General features: G+C 40.2%; 1 protein-coding gene across 1 annotated transcript; it reads left to right on the top strand.

Moving 5' to 3' along the window:
• Nucleotides 1-6999: 6999 nt before the first annotated feature.
• LOC134811545 (uncharacterized) lies at nucleotides 7000-22253 on the top strand. Its single transcript, XM_063818481.1, has 5 exons — nucleotides 7000-7197; nucleotides 12476-12566; nucleotides 16474-16633; nucleotides 18192-18317; nucleotides 21045-22253. The coding sequence occupies exons 1-5, from the start codon at nucleotides 7026-7028 to the stop codon at nucleotides 22209-22211; spliced, it is 1716 nt and encodes a 571-aa protein (XP_063674551.1). The 5' UTR covers nucleotides 7000-7025; the 3' UTR covers nucleotides 22212-22253.
• The last annotated feature ends 850 nt before the right edge of the window (nucleotides 22254-23103 follow it).

Genomic DNA, 23103 nt, shown 5'->3' with positions numbered 1-23103 from the left:
GACTACAGTTCAGGAAACTGTTTAGAAGGGACATTGTCGCACAGTCAGGTTCTTGTTAGGTATTCAAAAGCAGTTCTGTGTAGGCTTGTGATCCCCTCAATGATAAGCTTCAAATCGTGCCGATTGTTCGCTCACTGAGTGTCTAGAAGCATTTAGCTATGAACTAATATTGAATACGCCATGAAAATTATTCCATCAAGAATATTCAAGTATTAAGAAGGGACTGTTTAGGCCTAATCAACTTCATTATTCATCTCTCAAAACTAGTGATGATGTTTATGTCATTATTCTTAATCTAATCTAATCTAATCTATCTCAAAGTGTCGCCGAAGGATCAGGCCAGAGGAGTTACTTGATCCTTGAGTTGCAGACTGAAATTACAGCTTTAATTTGATACAGTTCAATGGATTAATGATGTTTATCACAGGAAAACTTAACTGGTTAACTTTACTGAGAAAAGGTGTGCCCATCCCATTATAGGACAGAAACATACATCTCACTATATATGAAGGGATACAATGCAATCCGAGTAGAGGAGAAAGGTAGGAAATTATACTCCCATTCGTTAAATCAGGATGGTTGCAGTTACCATCTGATCCTGTGCTTTTCCCTGTAGCTAGGTGACCCCAATTGCAATCACTACTGTCATTTTCAGAGGAACATTTACAGTTGAATTAATAGATTTTGAATTTCCTACTGGATCTTCGTGTAAACCATTTTACATGAACTCAAACACATCCAAGAGAAGTGTCTGCCTTTCAGCTTGTTTTAATCACAATAATTACTTAACTGACCTTGGTTTTAGAATAATATTCACATAGGGGTTTTAACATGTTCTGTAATTGATCTTAGGGTTTTATTCAAAATGGCCAAGATTCAGGTTATGTGCTCAAAATGGGCACCAATTAGTCGTTAGTACCCATTTTTGTTCTAAGTGTACCCTAACTTTGTGGTTGTTCAAAAATTTACAGAAAAAAAACTTCTAGAAAATATTGCATATTCTTCCACATGCCTTTAAATTTAATTTCCCTAATTTAGACATTGGCCATTGGTCACTGGACCACTTCCAATCCATTCTGCTGGAGACAGAAAATTATGGTTAAATAAATCGAGATTTTAGATTAAGGTTTTACTAATATAAATCCTTTTATAACATCTCAAAACTGTAGCATTCTCACTGTAAATGTCTCAGCATCTTGTAGTTTGAGATTATTCTGAAGAAGCCCTGTAATCTGTAACAATTAATTTTCAGTCTAGTCATAAGTAATTACCAAACTGGATGGGTATTGACTATTGATGTTAAAAGCTTGTGCTCGTAATTAGTGTTAAACAGTGGTCATGGTTGGAAAGATGTGTTGCTTGATGACTCGTATATGTTTCCTTTGTAAACTTACTTTAGTCAAAGGACTGTAGCACAATACTGCTAATTGTCTTGTTGTTAATGTTAACATGTTACTTTACTCATGATCTCAACTATATCTTATTTTAAAACAATTATTGTAAAACACTACATATTACATTATATAATAATGATAAGACAGGGAGACCTCAGTTTTGCTGTATAATTTCACCTTTTCACACAGACAGCCAAGACGTTTAGCAGCATACAATTATGAAGTAATAATTGTACTGTCATACCATGCCCTGAATTGCATCATGTGCATAAACAGTGAACTGTCAATTGTTTATGTTAAAGGTGATGTTTATAAGGCAAAGGATGTGCCTCCTGGCTTACTGCAGAAGAGCTATGTTGTTTTTAAGTATCTTTGATAACATGTTAACATACGGTGTGTCACAAAAATACACACAAAATAGCAGGTTGGTGTAATGTAAGCACGTGTCTAGCAGTTTTCTGGTAGCTGCTTTGTTTTCCAAGAATTATTAGATCACTGCCCCTTCCCAGATACTACACTGTTAGCCGAACTGACTTTGTTGGCTCTTGCAGTTGTAACGCTATATCTCTGATTTTCTAATTCATTAAGGCCACCTGTTTGTATACCACCTGCCCCCCATCTTCGACATTAAATTGTAGTAAATTGTAAACTGATGCAAACAGTCCCAACAACTCTAGAGAGCCCTGAGTTTACAACGCAGTACATATTTAGCATGTAATATTTAAGTCTGATATTTACCCTCATTTAATACGAATAGTCCGAGACGAAACGGAATCTCGTTAGCTTTTCGTGTTAAAAGCGATTTCTCGACGGTTATCACCTCTCTAGATGATTCTTAAAACATTTGGACTTCATGGCAAGGTTGAAATACATGCAATGAGGGCGTTTTCGGCCACACCCTTTTTCAGGGTTTCGCGGTCACTCGAATTATTGTATTTCAGCCCAGGAAGGTCTTAAAGACTATTCCGATACACCAAAATGTGCCTAATAGCCACATTTATATACAACTTATGAAGCAACATATACCTTAAAATGCTTTGTTTCGGAAATATGGCCGAAAAACGGTTTTTGGCTTGACGCAGTTCATAATTTCCGTGATTTTTGGCATTTCCGCCTAGGAAGGTCGTAGAGACTATTCTGATACACCAAAATGTGCCTAATAGCCACATTTATATACAACTTATGAAGCAACATATACCCTAAAAGGCTTATTTTCGGAAATGTGGCTGAAAAACGGATTTTTGTCGAGCAAACAATGACAATATTCACAAATGGGCTATTGGACTGTTAACTAGAAAGGTCTTAAAGACTCATGAGCAACACAGCATTTGTCACAAGATGTAAGATGCCTCACTTTGTGTCCAGAAACACCTACAAAAATTGGAGAATGATCTACTTTATTGGGCATCTCTTTTAATGGGCCAGGCCAGCAGCATATTTGTGTCTTACGAAATGGCAATTTTTCAAAATTACGGTTTCTTTAGTAAAGGTCAATGGGTCAGTTGCAAACAGCAAATTGTTCGCAATTGCCGACTTATGCACATCATATACTCAAAAACGCTCACTTTAGGAGTCATTAGTAAATAACTAATACATGATTTGTGAAAACTCCAACAATTTTTCCTTGGTACCAATTTAAATAAAATGTGTGACGTGCCAGACCAAAATTCAACTTCAAACTTTTTATTTATTCATGCCATGAAACCATGATATAATATGTTCCATGAATACCGGACCTAAAATAAATCGGCACTGGATCCGGGCCAGATTGACGCTTGACCACTGACCAGTATAAGTACCCCACTTTATAATCATAATTGACTTCACTGCCTCGACCAATATTGGTCTGTAATCCCTGGATTGAGATCTATTGGCTGCAGTTTAATTTAGCTCATTTACCATAATAGTAATACCGCAGTGGTTTGGTTCGCATAGATTTTCCCATCGTATGATAATGTGTGTCATTCCCTCGTTTTTTAATCAAGTGGCTAGCTCTTTTTTATTACAGCTGCCTCGAGATCTTATCTAGGGCACTAATACATTAGTACTAGACCATTAGAACTGTAATTCTAGAACTTCAGATTAAGATTACTTGGCCGAATGGCAGGGTTCGAGATTCGACTCTAAAACGCTCAGTTTAGGAGTGATTAGTAGATAACTACTGCATGATATGCGAAAACTCCAACTAGACAAGGATCATGCTTAATCAAAGTGTTCCTCGAATTGAACTTAAGTCTTGTAACCTACTGGAGTTTGGGCCACTGAATTGATCTAGGTAAACTATAGGTAAAAATATAATATTATTCATAAGCTAAAATGTACTAATCTTTGTATTCTAAATGGGGAAAAGAAGAAACATTGTCAGTCAGTCGAGAAAATTGTCAGTCAGGCTATATATATATATGAATACGAACTGATATTAATTTTAGAATGTCGGGAAATTCATTAAGATTTTTATTCTTTGGTTTTTTAATTGTGCTACGAATCCGAGTTTGAGTTGATAACCCCGAATTTCCTGTTTGACTCTCAAAGAAAGGAACCAAGGCTTACGTTCCTCTTTTTGGCTCTGAGATCCAACTTTAAGATCGGACTTCGGAGATCTCAGATCCTCGCGTCGGAGATCATGTAAGTGTAACATCAGTACATGACATCAGACTTTTTTGCTTGATATTGGACCTATAAATGTAATTATATATTCGAAACAGCACGAGATGTAACCAAGGTTAATTTAGATAAGATATACCAGCTTTAGGGGTTACAAGACCCCACGAAAGGCAGGCAGAGCATCCTAAATCCTCATGCTATCCTCACGTTGACCATCTAGGTCCAAACTCCAGCCTCTCATTAAAAAACAGCTATTAGGCCGGAGATCCGTCCCTTGTCCCGTAGTGTCCCGTAAGTAAGAGATCGTTCAGATTTTGGTCATTTAGACCCCCTCCCCGCTCTAAAATCCACTTTACCCAAAGCTGGAAAAATGTCACATGTGAAACCTAAATAGCTAAATCAGCATCTCGAGACCTTCTATTATAAAAACCCCGTGATCCTACTATAAGATTATAACTTATAAGGCATAAAGGCATTGCAAATTAAGATTCACTTCAACTGGTGATGTGAACCTGGTATGTTACCTGAATTCCCTCAGTCAAATCTCGAACCCTGCTAATGCTATTCTGCCAAGTAACCTTAATCTGAAGTTCTAGAATTACAGTTATAATCTTCTAATGTTCTAGTATTTGTGCCCATGCCTCAGATAAGATCTCGAGGCAGCTCACAGCTGTAATAACAGAAGAAATAGCCAGTCACCACTTGATTAAAAAACGAGGGAATGACAGTTGACACACATTATCAAACGATGGGAAAATCTATGCAACTGAAAAAAAGAATATGGGGTCATTCTGAAGTGGGAACCAGACCACTGCGGTATTATAAGAAATTAGCTAAATTAAACTGCGGCCAACAAATCTCAATCCAGGGATTACAGACCAACATTGGTCGAAGCAGCGAAATCAATCATAATTAAAAAGTGGGGTACTGGTCAGCGGTCAAGCAACAATCTGATCCGGATCCAGTGCCGATTTATTTTAGGTCTGGTATTCTTGGTACATATATTAAAGTCACTATTGTGACGGTACATTAGAACTAGACAGAAACAAAGTGTGAAGGGCCTAAACGGAACCCCTCGGTTTCAATTCCTTGTTTAACACTGCCGTACAGCAAGGACATTCGCCGGGTTCTCCAAGGATGGGCACATAACCCATTATTATTTCATGGCATGAATAAATAAAAAGTTTGAAGTTGAATTTTGGTCTGGCACGTCACACATTTTATTTAAATTGGTACCAAGGAAAAATTGTTGGAGTTTTCACAAATCATGTATTAGTTATTTACTAATGACTCCTAAAGTGAGCGTTTTTGAGTATATGATGTGCATAAGTCGGCAATTGCGAACAATTTGCTGTTTGCAACTGACCCATTGACCTTTACTAAAGAAACCGTAATTTTGAAAAATTGCCATTTCGTAAGACACAAATATGCTGCTGGCCTGGCCCATTAAAAGAGATGCCCAATAAAGTAGATCATTCTCCAATTTTTGTAGGTGTTTCTGGACACAAAGTGAGTCATCTTACATCTTGTGACAAATGCTGTGTTGCTCATGAGTCTTTAAGACCTTTCTAGTTAACAGTCCAATAGCCCATTTGTGAATATTGTCATTGTTTGCTCGACAAAAATCCGTTTTTCAGCCACATTTCCGAAAATAAGCCTTTTAGGGTATATGTTGCTTCATAAGTTGTATATAAATGTGGCTATTAGGCACATTTTGGTGTATCAGAATAGTCTCTACGACCTTCCTAGGCGGAAATGCCAAAAATCACGGAAATTATGAACTGCGTCAAGCCAAAAACCGTTTTTCGGCCATATTTCCGAAACAAAGCATTTTAAGGTATATGTTGCTTCATAAGTTGTATATAAATGTGGCTATTAGGCACATTTTGGTGTATCGGAATAGTCTTTAAGACCTTCCTGGGCTGAAATACAATAATTCGAGTGACCGCGAAACCCTGAAAAAGGGTGTGGCCGAAAACGCCCTCATTGCATGTATTTCAACCTTGCCATGAAGTCCAAATGTTTTAAGAATCATCTAGAGAGGTGATAACCGTTGAGAAATCGCTTTTAACACGAAAAGCTAACGAGATAGCCTTTTAGAACGGTTGGGATCCGACTAGAATGTGGCACACGGAGAGCAATACACTTTATTGTTTTATAAATTGCCAGCCGCTGCTGCTGCCTTCTGCCCAACGGACCATTTATTACTACTCCTGCATATTAACCTTGCTAATGTGTTATTTTTGTGCTGGCGCCGGAGCCATGAAATACATATGCCTCTCTAATATGATTACTACAAGTTATAACACCAATTATACTGTAAGCCTTACAAGAGTGTCTGTTTTACAATAGTAGATGTGCTATTGAAGATGCCCTATTGAGTGTGTGTGTGTGTGTGTGTGTGTTTTGTAGCTCTCATGTGTCGAGCCCCTTCCAGTTCGTCTGTGATAGATCATTGTCCTGTCAGCAGCCTTGTCTCAGTACTAATACATACTTAATCTGGTGTGTGTGCGTGATCTGCACGACTGAGCTGATATTATGTTGTATATTACGCCCTCATATTAAACGTAATATTTACACTGTTTTGTCGTGTTGTATTTCCTGATTGCTCGACTTGAGTTGTGTTGAAATTCGTGCTAATAAACTGTAAATTTCAAAGTTCTCTTCGAGGGAAGTCCCCGAAATAGAACAGTTGTGGAATGAAGCTGCATACCACACACGCTAACATTAAAAGCCGCCTGATGCATGCGGCACTCCTGCTCAGCTGCCGCTCTCCACTGAGCACGTGACCCCTAATTGTTCAGTGACACCCTGTTACTCGCACCCTCCCTAATCTAACAGTAGGTTTCTGACCACCCTATTGACTTGCTACATCAGTACATGAAACTTCCCCCGAACTTTTGTGGAGTGAACTGTGAAGGGGGGCACTTATCGGTATTCAGTTACTGGCCTAATTCCTTTTATCAGTAACAGTATGCTATCATAAATTATAACACGCAATAGACTTAACACGATGTTTCGTTAGCAATGTCACATGAGGGAAAGTCAGGTAAGCGGAAGTTAACACAGAATAAGACAAAGAAGAACGCATCACCAGCCCTACCAGGCCCGATGCCAGAACCGGCCGAAAACGAAGCCTCCACCATGGCTGGGACTAATGTCAACCTCGAGGCTTACATTTGGCAAGAAAATGTTGAAGGTGAGTGTTCACTGTTTTGTTAACCAATTTTTGCATAACGATTGTTTTCTAAAAGCCAGGAGGCTCAGTTGCTCACTAACGATTTGACAAGGAGGAGTGTTTGTTCTATTGTGATTTAGGGGGACAATGGTGTAGGGACTCGCAACTCATCAGTCCCCTTGTCCTGATATATCTTATTTGTACACCGGGAAAGCCGCCATGCTATGATCTTATGATAATTACGTTATTCACTTTGGAAATAGCAATGAAACCTCCTGTTCTGCTTAATTTGACTCTTGCTGTAACCCTCCTTTATCTGAGAATAATTCCAAAGTTATGATTTCCTTTAACAAAGTCCGACTGTAAATATGGTATTGGAAAGCCTTCATCAGAGTGGCACACTAGCACTGTTCACTGTGTCTAGTGGCACACTGGCACTGTTCACTGTATCTAGTGGCACACTGGCACTGTTCACTGTATCTACTGGCACACTGGCACTGTTCACTGTATATACTGGCACACTGGCACTGTTCACTGTATATACCAGCACACTGGCACTGTTCACTGTATCTACTGGCACTTTTCACTGTGTCTAGTGGCACACTGGCACTGTTCACTGTATCTAGTGGCACACTGGCACTGTTCACTGTGTCTACTGGCACTGTTCACTGTGTCTACTGGCACTGTTCACTGTATCTACTGGCACACTGGCACTGTTCACTGTGTCTAGTGGCACACTGGCACTGTTCACTGTATCTAGTGGCACTGTTCACTGTATCTAGTGGCACACTGGCACTGTTCACTGTGTCTACTGGCACTGTTCACTGTGTCTAGTGGCACACTGGCACTGTTCACTGTATCTAGTGGCACACTGGCACTGTTCACTGTATCTAGTGGCACTGTTCACTGTATCTAGTGGCACACTGGCACTGTTCACTGTGTCTACTGGCGCACTGTTCACTGTGTCTACTGGCACTGTTCACTGTGTCTAGAGGCACTGTGCTCTAGTTCACTTTGCTTGGTGATTGGTTTAAAACGTTTAGTGGTCAGTTGCTGAGTTGCTATCTTTATAATGTGTGGTTATCCGGCCTCAAACCATAAAGATAACCACCAAAACGTTTAACATTTAAGTGGTTCATTTATCCACGTAACTGCGTAACTGTAATAATCATATATCCATGAACTTAAAACTTAAACACGAAAGCTTTTTATGGAAACCTTAAAGACTTGATGCTTGGATGCTTGAGGTCACAGAATTTATTTTGATGGGCTTCTCTAATCTATGAACTACGCGTCTTTAAATAAATTTAAGAACACCAAACTTAATGATTTGAGGAAGTAAGCACACTGCACATATTTTTATAAGAATTCATTAATAGTAAGGGGAAAAGTGGTCGATTTAAGGGTTCCGTTGGATTTGAATGTTCACAAGGATTTCTCAACGGAATATGGTAGTTAGGACCCCTACGAACATAATTAGACTTGTTGCCAATTTTGTATCTCAACAGAAACACCACTTTTACCACTTTTTACCACCTCTGTACCACCTTTCTGGTTTGCCAAATATCTTTAGTTGTGAACATCGTAGAAGGCTGCAAATTAACCTAGAATGTTTATCTTATCAAGGAGTAAAACTTTTGTATCAAAAATTTTTACATTGGACAATCAGCTAATTGGATAATTACCAATTAGTTAATCACCAAAAAAAGTGAAAATTTTTTATTGGCTCAAAATGATTGAAATCGTTTGAAACACGGAGAAATGTAGTTTTTAGAAAAACTTCAAAAATTTTTCACTTACAAATTTTTTTCGAGACTTGGAAAAAAAGTTTGAAAATTTGAAAATATTTTTTTCCGCCAAAGGTGATCGAATTGCATGAAACGTGAATAAAAATGCTTTGCAGTAAAACTTCGAAGATTTTTAGATTGGGGAATTCTAAAATCATCAATATTTGAAGTTGGAGTTCAGTAAATCTCGACATATTTTAGTAATTAGGAATAGCTTAGCGGAAAGGGCTGAACCTGAAAAAGGTTAACCACACAATATTAGAGTTTCATAACTAATTACAATACAGCTTTATCAAATTCCACATAAAGAAACAGCACAAAAGGACCATTTAAGATCGAACCGATTTTACCTGCTGTTCTATCATTTTTTTTGATTTCAATGATCAAAACCTCTGTACTGTCAATCTTGCCAATCTATACCGGGTATCTGAATGTACCGGACCTTTTTATTTACCTCTATAATTAGACCCAGTTGTGCAAGAAATCCGATTTCTCACAGGGGTTTCTTTTAACTGTGCACTTTTTGTCACTCTCGCAAGAGGCCCGGTATTATAGGGGGGTATAGGAAGCGTAAATATACCTTCCATCATCCACTGTGGCTTTTTTGTATTGTGAATGCGCATGCCGCTTCGTTTGCTATGCCAGATACCTCAAATAACCCCCATATCTCATTACCAGGGTCGGGATAGAGCTGGAGATAGCATCGAGAGGTTGCTAGAAATAGCTAGATTTAGAGTAAACTGGTGGTAGCTGGGTGGTGCTAGCATGGATGTAGCAGAACGTAGCTACACGGGGTTTCATTGGAGTTGGTTATTTTAATGGCCAAAGAGTGCCGGAACTAAAGTTACTTAAGATTGCAGTTGAGGGGCAGTGTAAACCACGGTGTAGTCACGGACACAGAGCTACAGTGCAGGAGTACTGCAAAAGAACAGTGCAAGTGATACAGTCTGCAACAGTAAAACGCCGAAGAAGGAGATAAGATTGTGGCTGCAGAGGAGGAGAGGAGCTGGAACCTGATTGTGTTTGGGTTGAAAGAAGAGGAGGAAGAAGAGTTTCCTGCTCTGGTAACTGCATTTTTGGAAGAGGTGGGGTGAGAACTTATTTTCAAGCGACAAGGGTGGGCTGGAAGCAACCAGGTACAGCTATCCGACCTATTAAGATCACCTTCCTGAGCTTAACAGCTTTTTATCAGAATCTGATGAAAACAGAGAGACTGACCCACCCCTTTTAGATCCAACGAAACCGTTTATATAAATCGACTTTTCCGCATGAATTACTTCATGGTATCTTCTTATCAAGGCTACAGACCTTGCCGTACCTAAGCGAGTCTCTTTAGCCCTTTTCTTCTTTAGAGCTTTAGGTTAATGATCAAACTCTTCGCTACTCGCTCTTCACTGGATCTATCAGGAAAGATTACATCTTTTTAGGTCTCAACCAGCCTTAGTTTTCCTGTTTTCATCATGTAGTACTAGTACGTTCTGCCACCTCCATTTTAGCACCACCCAGCTTTCATCAGTTCACTCTAAGTCTAGCTTTGTCGGCGTTTTACTGTTGCAGACTGTATCACTTGCACTGTTCTTTTGCAGTACTCCTGCACTGTAGCTCTGTGTCCGTGACTACACCGTGGTTTACACTGCCCCTCAACTGCAATCTTAAGTAACTTTAGTTCCGGCACTCTTTGGCCATTAAAATAACCAACTCCAATGAAACCCCGTGTAGCTACGTTCTGCTACATCCATGCTAGCACCACCCAGCTACCACCAGTTTACTCTAAATCTAGCTATTTCTAGCAACCTCTCGATGCTATCTCCAGCTCTATCCCGACCCTGGTAATGAGATATGGGGGTTATTTGAGGTATCTGGCATAGCAAACGAAGCGGCATGCGCATTCACAATACAAAAAAGCCACAGTGGATGATGGAAGGTATATTTACGCTTCCTATACCCCCCTATAATACCGGGCCTCTTGCGAGAGTGACAAAAAGTGCACAGTTAAAAGAAACCCCTGTGAGAAATCGGATTTCTTGCACAACTGGGTCTAATTATAGAGGTAAATAAAAAGGTCCGGTACATTCAGATACCCGGTATAGATTGGCAAGATTGACAGTACAGAGGTTTTGATCATTGAAATCAAAAAAAATGATAGAACAGCAGGTAAAATCGGTTCGATCTTAAATGGTCCTTTTGTGCTGTTTCTTTATGTGGAATTTGATAAAGCTGTATTGTAATTAGTTATGAAACTCTAATATTGTGTGGTTAACCTTTTTCAGGTTCAGCCCTTTCCGCTAAGCTATTCCTAATTACTAAAATATGTCGAGATTTACTGAACTCCAACTTCAAATATTGATGATTTTAGAATTCCCCAATCTAAAAATCTTCGAAGTTTTACTGCAAAGCATTTTTATTCACGTTTCATGCAATTCGATCACCTTTGGCGGAAAAAAATATTTTCAAATTTTCAAACTTTTTTTCCAAGTCTCGAAAAAAATTTGTAAGTGAAAAATTTTTGAAGTTTTTCTAAAAACTACATTTCTCCGTGTTTCAAACGATTTCAATCATTTTGAGCCAATAAAAAATTTTCACTTTTTTTGGTGATTAACTAATTGGTAATTATCCAATTAGCTGATTGTCCAATGTAAAAATTTTTGATACAAAAGTTTTACTCCTTGATAAGATAAACATTCTAGGTTAATTTGCAGCCTTCTACGATGTTCACAACTAAAGATATTTGGCAAACCAGAAAGGTGGTACAGAGGTGGTAAAAAGTGGTAAAAGTGGTGTTTCTGTTGAGATACAAAATTGGCAACAAGTCTAATTATGTTCGTAGGGGTCCTAACTACCATATTCCGTTGAAAAATCCTTGTGAACATTCAAATCCAACGGAATGCCACTTTTCCCCTTACTATAAGTCAGTTAAACCTCGTAAAGATAATTTCCCACAGAATTAAATTTGCTCTCTATTCTCTAAATATCTCCACTAGCACTTAGTTGAATTAATAAAGGATTTAATTAGAATTGTGTAGTAATGTTCCCAATATTATTTTCCGATTAAAGAAGGAAGATACAGAGTTGTGTGGCCAGATAATGAATGACTCCCAGTCAAACAAAGAGTACTTTAAATACTTTAAATGAAGATTCCATGGGAAATCTGGCTGAAAACAAATTAGGCGGTGAACGCTTTGCTTTGATAATGATCAAATGGCTTTTAGAGTCACTCGTAATAACATTATGATCGGTGCTTGGGGGCCTGCTTTTAATGTCCCCTCACACACCTTTACTTGTTACTACATATTCAGATATTATGATCCTCATAAAGTCACCAACTTGAAATAAAGTTATGTGTTCTTGTGTGCCCATAATAGGAGATATATTTACACGTTATCCGATGCAACTCAATAGTATCAACCCTTGAATTTGAAACTAAAACCTCAATCAAATTTGTCTGAATGTATTACTAAATCTTCTATATGGTTGAACAATTAATCGTCGTCTGAACATGTCCTTGATTTCAGCGGGTTTGGTTGTGATGAACGTGAAATGGCGCGGTAAGACGTACTGTGGAGCGTTTATCGACATAGAGAAACACAACTGGCAACCTCCCAGGTAAGCTTAACTTCTTTATCTTTTCACTTTTCTAGCGGTTATGTTATCCAGGCTTGTTTCTAACGCGTCAAAACATATCTCGTGTACATTCTTTGGTCAGTGCTAGCTGAGCTGATACGATGCCACGTGTCACAACAAAGTGCGGCCTCCCCACTGCTAGCCACATATTCCAACAAGACGACCCCACGGCCACTTACCGTTTAGTTTTAACGTTTAAAATGATTGCTTATCAAAAGTATGAAGTAGCATGATTGGAGTTCTATACTAAGTACGAAACCTCTCTCTCCCTGGATCATCAGATCGTTTCAGCCAGTTTAAAATGTGATTACAATTGTCTTTATCTTATTCCCTCATTTGCACAGTGTACACGAATATTGTTTGCGGCTTGATCTAATGGCTGCGGCATACGACTGTGCATATATATCAATATTTGTACATATTATTTACCGTTAGAGAGACGCGAGTATGTGGTTAATAGGTCCGGCACTTTCAAATCATATATAGCGAGAGAGAAAGAGAGAGATATAGCGTCAAGTGTCTCTTTCTGATACCGCTGTATTGCAGGCTTCCGTCCCTCTCCCTCTCTCCATCCCGCAGTAAACCTACACCACTATTTACGGACACACCGATTAGGCAATAATCCCTGTTAACTCATTGCTCAGTTCGCTCAGTTCGCTGTGACTTCATTCACAGTTACTCTGGAGTACCGAGACTGAAACTAATTCCTCTCAACTTGTTAGAGGGTTAATGATGCGCTCCACAGAAGATTGAATTGTAGGAATTCCCGGACGTTTTAACAGTCGGTAGCTCCTCCTAATCAAGATGCCACCTTGAAGCCACACTAAAATAGAGGTACTGTCAGCAGCATAGGCTGAGCAGGGGGAGGCTGGGTATTTAAATGTGTTCTCTCAGGCTGAGATCATTACATATTACATCTAAACCGATAACGGCCCTCTCCTAGGAGAGATATTAAATACTCCGCTTTCTCACATGGATCATATTAAATATGGGAGCTGGCACCACCGAGGGGTGCTAATCAGAGCACATATAATCTCCTGGTAAATGTACCGGCTTCTTCTAATGAGCTCACCCCACTTTCAAACGAATTAATAAAGTGTCACGGCTCTGAATAGGACGTGTCACAATCTAATTTTAGATCCGATCTTGTTCCACTTCCCCTTTTTAAATATCCAAATTATTACCCCGCTCTTGGACATAAGCTCTGATTTCAATTAAAATGTATCGAGATTGTCAGGTGGACATGTCAAAATCTAATTTTAGATCCGTTTGGTTCCACTTCCCCCTTGTAAATATGTAATTCATTATAATATTACGAAATTTGAATCTTCTCAGATTTCAATTAAAATATATGGAGACAAACTGTCACAATCTAATGTTTCCCCGACCTAATTTAAAATCCGCCGCTGTTCCACCTCCCCCTCCTAAATAACCTCCAGTGGAGATTCTCCACATTATCACCCAGTCCTTGGCCTTGGTCCTCTGCCCTGACTCCAATTAAAATGTATCGACAATACACGCTACTAGGCCTAGGTGTGATATGGTCTTATTATAAGGTGACCAAAATTCCTCGCATAACACTGATAAGAGTCATCACCGAGTGGTACGCTAGAGAGGAGTCCGTGTTAAAATATGTATGATGTGGAGCTGTTGGTTGTGGAGGAGAGCAACTCCCAGTAACATCAGACATTTAGACCAGTATTAGTTACTGTTTCCCACAACATTTAAAACACCTGTCATAACCCTCTCGGCCTCTCTCCTCACTACTTTTGATGTAATAACATCCTGCATAGTATGTATCGATACACTGCTGAGTTCTCTTACCTGAGAGAGAGGGAGAGAGAGAGACAGAGAGAGAGAGAGAGAGGTAGTGATGAGTTTTTAATATTATATATATATAGAGAGCCATCTGTACTAGTCTTATTAATAAGTTTTATCTTGTTATTATAATAATATGTGGGACAAAATCACATCCTGGCTTGTTACAACTTCCGGTTTGTAAAGCAGCATATCATGTATAATATAATCACAGGTTAGCTTCCGCCCACCAAGTATTAGTGTTTAGTATTTGACGTGTACCGCCGCCCACCCACCGTTTATTAAATTAGAACATGCGGTAATGATGCATAGCACACGGTCAGTTGTCAGGTGTCAGATAGCACCTATCACTCTTCTAGGGTGTCACAGGTTATCAGGTACAGGGTACAGACCAGTTAAACCAGTGAATATGGCAGTTCTTCGGTAGCGCCCACTCACTTATTAGGTAGCGCCCACTTTTGGGTAGCGTCCACCCACTACTGTCCAGTGTTAATCGCTTGTCGGGTAGCGCCCACCCACCATTCGTGCAGTAAACTGTGACACAAATTAGGATATCCTGGACAACTGAAGCCCATCTTGAACACATTCTCATTTAAACACCCCGCATATACTGCTCTGTCCAATGGCTTACTAATTCAGACAGGATATCTAAAAATGTACATTTACCGAGAAAATTAGCGAGAAAAGGAAAAACTACTTGTACAATTAGTGAAAAAATTATTTGGCAATTGTCTTTCCGTGGTAGCTGTGAGGAGGATGGCACATAGCCGGGGTGGGTGGGAGAGTAGTTGTTATAATACTATTCCGTGGAACGACTACGTGGTATTTGTACAGTTAATGAGGTGACAGAAGTGGGCCGGAAGGGTGGTCAGATCTGCTCCTAGTGCCTATCTATTGACGTGGTGGCTGTAGAGCAGTGCACTGTGTCCATATCTAAAGGTGTTGAGTGTTTGTAGTAGTGAGACCTGGTCTGCGTTGGCATAACGACAGGGTAGGGGTAACAGTGCACTTATCTGGCATGTATTATTATTATTATATGTTCATCAGCCCGGGAAGTCTATCAGGGGGGAGAAATAAGAGCTGTGTTGTGTGGCGCCCACTTTTTAAGAGAGCATATTATATGATAGGGTATATTTGATGGGGGAGCCTTTGTTTAATATTATTTAATGTGTTTACGCTGTTTATATCGGGGTTAAATTCTCCTTAAATGTGATAAAATTCCATGTGATAATAGAACGTGTAACATGTAAGTAATTGTAAGGTATTGTGATATTTGAGTAAGATTTACAAGATGGCACGGGAGCCGCTACAATGTTAGGCCGCTACAATGTTAGGCACCAACAATATACTCCCCCTACTGTAAGCCAGATCAAATTTCCGGTCCTGACCCTCAGACAAGTTCACAGATATAACCTGTTAATTCAGCTCATCTCATGTACTCTAGCTGACTGGCCTGATTTAATGACCTTTAATCGGTTGGGAGGCTGCACTATCTAATCAAGGCTGGATAGTGCGTAGTGCAATGACATCACATAGCAAAACAGGCGATTTGTTGTCATACTCACACACGTGTGTCCGGTATAAACTTGGGAAACTACTCCCTTAATAGGAAATATGTTTATCAGCCGGGCTGTGACCTGTGGCTTCTTATTTCATTTACAGTGACCCCGCAGCTCAGTGACGCAAACCTCCTAAATCTAATAAGGAACCCACTATGCATGGAATTCCAGATATTTTACGGTATGGGTGGAAACTGGAAAGTTGGCGGGTCATCATAATGTTGGCATTGTTTCTCTCACAGAGCAGTGCTTATATGTACAAAGCTAATAACTCGTAATTAAGCAAGAAGGGGGGTGTCTAGTTTATTTGAAATGCAGGCTCCCTCTATGCCGCTCCCATATATCTTGTATATAAAATACTTGTAGGAATTCCCTCCTAAGTAGCAGCCTTATTAAACACGTTCAGTGATCGTTCTAGGCTCTCTCCCTCAGAATTAGCCGGCTGTAAAATTAACGCTCGGTATACAATCAACACCACCACGTAATGACATTTCATGATAACGTGTCCTCAGGCTGGGAGAAGCGGCGCCCGCCGAGGCGGACCACTTCACTCGCGGTCGCAACAAACGCAGTCTCAACAGCGAGAGCGAGAAGGGCGACGAGGAGACGTCCAGTAAGCGTGGTAGGAACAAAGGCAAGAAGAAACGTGGTCCTACCGCTCAGATAAAAAAGGTACGTTTAACAGCCTCCAGGGCCCCATCGTACACTCCCCCCTCTCTGTCTGTTTTGTTTACCTCATCGTACACTCCCCCCTCTCTCATCGTACACTCCCCCCTCATCGTACACTCCCCCTCTCTCTCTCTGTTTTCTTTACTGTGTGTTTTGTTTGTTCCAAGGGAGCTGGTAATTGGGCCGGGTTAAACACAATTACTACGTGGTGTCTCAACCTCCCAATACTATTATTCCTCTCGATATGCTACGTCTTTAGTCATTTTAGTGTCGGTAATGATAAGATTAGGCTCTCTGTTTGAGACAAATGAGTTGCGCTTTCTGCATAATGTGGTGGTAGCTATGCATACATAATACAAATTTTACATGTCTATTGTGCACTGCTAATTGGAGTACAATCAAGCAATTATGCGAGCTGTAATTTTAATCCTGCTTGTTGGATGAAGGCAGTGCAGAGCGAGACGTGGGATAGACTTTACCTTATTATTACGGGAGAAGAAGAGCAGGCGGTCTATGCCTTTCATCCTGTCCAATACCAAGACAAAAGATTTGTCAAAATACTGGCAAATATGAGAGTGGTAGTGAGGAGACGACCGACGATAAGGAGGCGTGCTGCTGGCGTATCACGTGTCGGAGTAATGACCAAGTATAAACAATACAATTAGAGCGTGTTCCAAGGAACGGACCGCGCATCACTTCCCCGCCACTAGCATCACTTCTGATTTGCTGGCGGGGGTACTGCTAAGTGGAGGGAGCTAGTTAACGGTATCAAAGCTAATGATGTTATAAACAGCTCACTCTCTCATGGAATCAGTAGTGCAGTAGTTATATGATATTGTGTTCGAGTAATTGATTATGTATTTGTAATAACAATGGTTGAGTTTCAATAACAATGGTTGAGCTTATAATAACAAGTGATAATGACAATATTCAATAGACAATTGGTCCCGTATTAAGCTTACAAACCATGAACATTCCTGACCTTGATAATTATGTCATGCATTATGTATTGTGCACCCTACAGTTCTCAACTCTCGTAGTAGTGATAGACGTGGCTTTTGAGCGTGTGACGTAGCATGTAAACACCAAATAAGATCATACTGCAGCCGCCAATCACGAATCACGCTGCAACACTTCCCTGTTCTTGATATTTCCCCAATTTGGCTGTTGAGTAATGTGCAATGTTGAGTAAGCAAGCGTAAGACACGGGCTCAGCAGCTCACTTTCGACTGGCGTAAATTGAGACTTGTCTAAATTTACTATATATATATCGTGACTCAACAGCCACTATTAACTTAGCGACAGATATATATATATATAGGGCACACAGGTGGCAGAAGTTTAAAATTGCATATATATATGTTTTAAAATGTTGATACATTATGTATGCTGAAATATGAACGTAAAATGTTTCCACTGACCACTCGGCCAAATTGAATTTTAAACTGTAGTACTCGTAACAGTGCTTTGCCGCTCTGGTTATTTGTTTAACACATACTTGACAAATAGAACCGATTCTTACGAAACAACAACTTCACCTATGTTAACACTTTATCTTCAGGTGAAGAAGGGCGGAAGTGAGCCGTCTGCCAGCGATCAAGTGCCTGCTCCAGTCCCATCTCCCAGTCCCAGTGCAACCTCCAACGATGATAAGACCCCCACCGAAGAAAAAACCGAGACTCAGCCGGTACGTGTCTTGATTGAATTAGCGTCTCCGTATTATCGGATTAGGCCTGCCCTGAAATATATCGGTTTGGCCGCAGTAAATGTGGTATTATCGTACAAAGTTAGCCCATGGTATCTTTCTTTCTTCAGCTACTGTCCATACTAGCCCATATGTCATTCGTGATTTAATTTTGTAGGAATGCTGCCTAAAATTATGTCGAAAATTTATTTGGAACCAATGAGTTGCGTAAAAATATGTGGAGTCTCCAATCCGCTTGTCAGGCTTCATTTCCTTAGCAAATACTTAGTCTACTGGCATCTATCCAGTCCAATACTATTTGTCACTTCACCGGTCAGCGCACTAATCAACACTTCACCCTGTCTTTCTATTTCTAATATCGTAACGATTTTTTGCGTCACGAAACCTAAAAACTCTTACGTCTAAAACACGCATTTTTACTTTCGGACTTTTGCATATCTGGTGATTAAAGAGCTTCTTATCAGCATTTTTGAGAGTGCGCGCTCCGAGCCGCGCAATTTTATACAAAGAAACCGGCTCGATCGAGCACAAAGCACGTTTTTCTTGGATGGTCCCCCCCCAGAAACTGAGTAGAATAGGTGCCCAAATTACATTTGGAATGACTTCATTCTCGATTGTAGCGGTAGGATGCAACACAATAGTCTACTTATGCCAGCACAAAGCCCGCTTTGTCCATCTTTTAACAGTCGTTCTTGACTTTAGTAAGACTGGACAATATTACCATCACACGTGCCATGTGTCGTCACACATTTTATCTCCATTCCGAGTATAATTAGTTTGCACTCTCCGTGACAAAGTGAACCAGCTTCTCTTACTCCCAATAAAGTAGTCAACCTGTGCTACTTTTACTGTAATAGAAGGCCTGACCGAGACAGCTTTCTTTAGATTAATTAATACTTGGACAAATATTATCAGTACCACTACGTGCATATGTTTAACGTGCACCGGCCTTACTCCTGGCTCCATTAGTATCCACTGCATTATTCGCTACATGCAAACACAGAGATTGTAATAGAATTTTCGCAAGAAGAAAAGCTATAAAATCAAATTGCGGTCAAGTAGAAGGGAGCAAGCACTTGTGAAGAGTTATGTGAATATTCAAAGGGTTATAACTGAAGGCAACCTGAGCCGTTCGTGTAGACACAACAAACTTGTTAAAACTTCAGTAATTGAATCAATTGAGATTTGAGTGAGATTAACTGTTAAACAACTATCGAACTTGTTAAAAGTTATCAGCCCATCTAATTCTGGCTATTTGTTGATGTGAAAGGCGGTTGAATTTATTGAGAATATAACGCACAGTAGAATGTGATGCGCCTACTTTTAAACAGCATCCTCTAATAATATATGGCTCTCACTAACTCCGACAATGTCTAAACCTCTACATGGACGTGTTAGTCTATTGGTCGGACGAAGGAAACTGTATCTCCGATATCTTGTCATTAAGTATTCCGTTACATTCTCTACCCCATTCATCACCACTCATAGACTCGCACTTAGGCGGGCACTATCGGCATTTTTCATATGTCTTGTAGGGCTTTAACGTTGGGGTTATCAAGCCGTAATCGTAGTGGCTGGACAGAGCATATATACCGTGTTCTCGCTCTGTTTATCAATGTCTGCTACTAACTGGAGGTGGTGACAGCTCAGGAACTCCTGATTGCATATTATCAGACACTTCTAATGGTTTCTCTAGGGCGATGACAGATTTTTGTTCACGCTTTATAACTTAATTGTCTTAATTTTTGCTATTTTAGCTGTTTAACGGTAGGGCGCGAGGTAGCAGCATGCCATTACGGTGCGGATGGGGAAGACCTGTATATGAACTGCTGAGTAGCGAGCTATCATTAAAATGTCACAAGTTTCCTGGACCAATAAACAGCTGTACAAGTCTCTCAAGTCAGCGTGTCTGATTGCATGGCTCTCAATCTGTCACCCAGAGCTCGCTGATAGGTTTCCTGATGATGTCAGGCGAGTCCTGTGCCCGTATAACCTGGCATTCCTCTCCATTCAGGATCACTGTTTAACTGGAATTACAGAACTTTTAGGTTTCTGAGTATTTGTTGCGTTACAAGGTTTTCTTTCTCGCCAGAAAAAGATAGCTCATAGTCTTTATTTAGATCCGCATTATATAATATAATGTGCGAGAGAGAGAGAGATCTGCAGTAGAATCGTGATCGTCAGCACGCACTCAACTGTCTAGACTGTCTGTATTTAGTGGGATAACTATCTAGAAATATGTGGTCCAGGCCAGGACTTCTTTAAAAAGGACTGGCTGACATGTCCTTCCTGTACAGCTTCATGTGTCCGCTGGTGTACAGCATTTATCCCCAGATTTCTCCCGATAACAACTGGATATGCAATATGTATTTGTAATAGCGCGGCGAGGGCAACTGCAAGCAATAACAGTCACTATTAAGTATTAATTGTTCCTCCCATTTTCTACCGCCAAATTAGATCTTTATTACCGTAATATGTCTGGCCATTTAACCAGCTTAACTTACCACCAAACCAAGTATTTAACTGACCTCCCTGGGTTATAAGTACATACTGTTATATGTATTGGAAATAAAGAATACCTACAAATTACAACATTTTCTTGCCGCTCTGATTGCACTAAATAGACCAGGAAATTTGGTTCTAACATATGATTAACTAGCTGCGCTAACTCATATATTATTAAGTACTAACGAATGGTCACTGTTTCAGGAGAAAGCAGAGGAACCGGTGAAGGTAGAAAAGAAGGAAGAGGAGGACACAGCACAAGTGCCAATACCAGCTGCGCCGAACAGTTCTGTGCCGACACCAACCACACCTGCCAGTACCCCGACTACCCTACCTGCCGCCACCGCCCTCACCCCGACTTCCTTTAGAGAGGAGTCAGATAACAAGGTACCAGAGAAAGAGGAGAACACTACCCAGTCTGTTATCAACAGCTACAGCCCTCATTCAAAGAAAGTTAAGAATGCCAACAAGCTGACGCCCATTCCCAAGGAAATGTACGGGCCGGAATCAGTAATCAGAACCTACACATCTCCCCTAAACATGCCGCCTATTAAACCTTTCATTAACGCCAGTCCCCGAAGTCTAGGAGGTTATGTTGTGTCCAGCCAGGAAATGATGGGTCCCGGTGACATCAGCGCTTCAAAGCCTCAGGTCATTGTCAAGCCAGAGCGCCGTGACTTGCAGTGGAGCAAGCACGCCAACCTCCCAGTTCTCAAGCCACAACCTCACTTCACTTCTCATGAGAATAACCAGACTCAGAACACAATGATACCCCAACATGCCCTGGCAAGTATGAATCAGCAGCTGTTCAAGGAGCAACAGCAACAACTCCAGCAGCAACACCATCAGCAACAACAGCAGCAGCAACAGCAGCAACAACAGCAGCATCATCTTCAGCAGCAATTAAAGAAAAATGAACTTTTTTCATTCAAACCAAACGAACAATTCGGACACGCGTTTAAGAACGCCTCCTTGTTTTCCAAACCAAATATGCCAAATATTTCTAGTGCTAATGCCAACGAATACACGAATGCCTTTGCTGCAAACCTGCAGAGACATTTCTATTCTCAGAATCAGGGCGAGAAGCCTGAAATGCTCGGCCCAGACCATCGGCCCAGCCAAGAAGCGGCACACAGCCTCCTCCAACTTGCTCGACCTTCCTTCAAGGGTGGGAACCCAGCCCTCGACCAGTTACAGTACTACAGCAGAATGAACAATATGCCAGTGATAAGCTCGACTACCGGGGGTCAACCACCCACCTTCCCACCTCCAAGGTTTTCCACTGACAGTAAGGAGGAACTAGCAAAGCTCATGTCCTTTCCTCCAGTAGGCACAAAGTTTCCCATACCTCAAGTCGGCAAGTTTAGATAAAGAGAAATGATTTTTAATTTGTAATAACGGTTTATACGTAAGGGTTTATTTTCATATGACAGGTGAAGAGAGAGAATGTGTTGTTAAGCCCAGGATGTTATTGTCAAAGCAGAGAGCCTGGTTTGAAGTGCTTGTGCTATTTCAAATGAAGGGTCGTATATATGTCCCCTGGTTGGGTTGTTTTGATGTCCTATTTTTGTTATCTGAACGTTAATAAGGGGTATGTTTTTGTGTGAGAATCATGAAACAGACTTTTGTTTAAACAAAGTTTTTTTGTTTGAGCCTATTATTTGTAAGTGCGATATGAATTATGATGAACAATCATAGGAAACTTTTCAATTTAAATATCTTTGTTAGCACTATTTAAGTGCGGTAATTTAACAATTAAATGGTTAATATGCTAATTCCTTTTTGTTAGGAAACTATTCGATTGATCGAGCAATATGTCTGCCAAATTTCTTCTTTGCAATTCACAATATCTTCAATGAGAGAAAAACTTGTTGATTTGCTTATTTCACTCGTGTGGATATAAAGAGTGCACTTAATCTTTTGTTTAAAGTTTTACGCTAAAATGTCTCAAAATGCCGCTTTCACCTTTTGTTTTGTGGTAATAACAGAGTTTCACTTGTTAAATCTAATTTCTTGAGGGCTTTTCGTAACACCCGTATCGAGACATGTCATGAATGTGTCTCACAGTGGCCGGGACTTATCAGAAATATCGTTAAAGCAATTAATTTAGGGATGGTATCCAAGTAAAACGTTGTTATAGCCTGACCAGTGACCTGTCACTTGATGGAGTCAGACGATTACATATTTTCCCTAGACATAGTTAAAACACCATTCTGAAATTTCTCACACTTCGAGACTTTGTCGTTTTATGGTGGGAAATGTA

Source organism: Bolinopsis microptera, chromosome 2 (assembly GCF_026151205.1).
Source record: "Bolinopsis microptera isolate Bmic1 chromosome 2, MBARI_Bmic_1.0, whole genome shotgun sequence".
NCBI classification, from domain to species: domain Eukaryota; kingdom Metazoa; phylum Ctenophora; class Tentaculata; order Lobata; family Bolinopsidae; genus Bolinopsis; species Bolinopsis microptera.
Note: the sequence above shows the minus strand (reverse complement) of the source record. Positions and strands in the feature narration are given on the sequence as shown.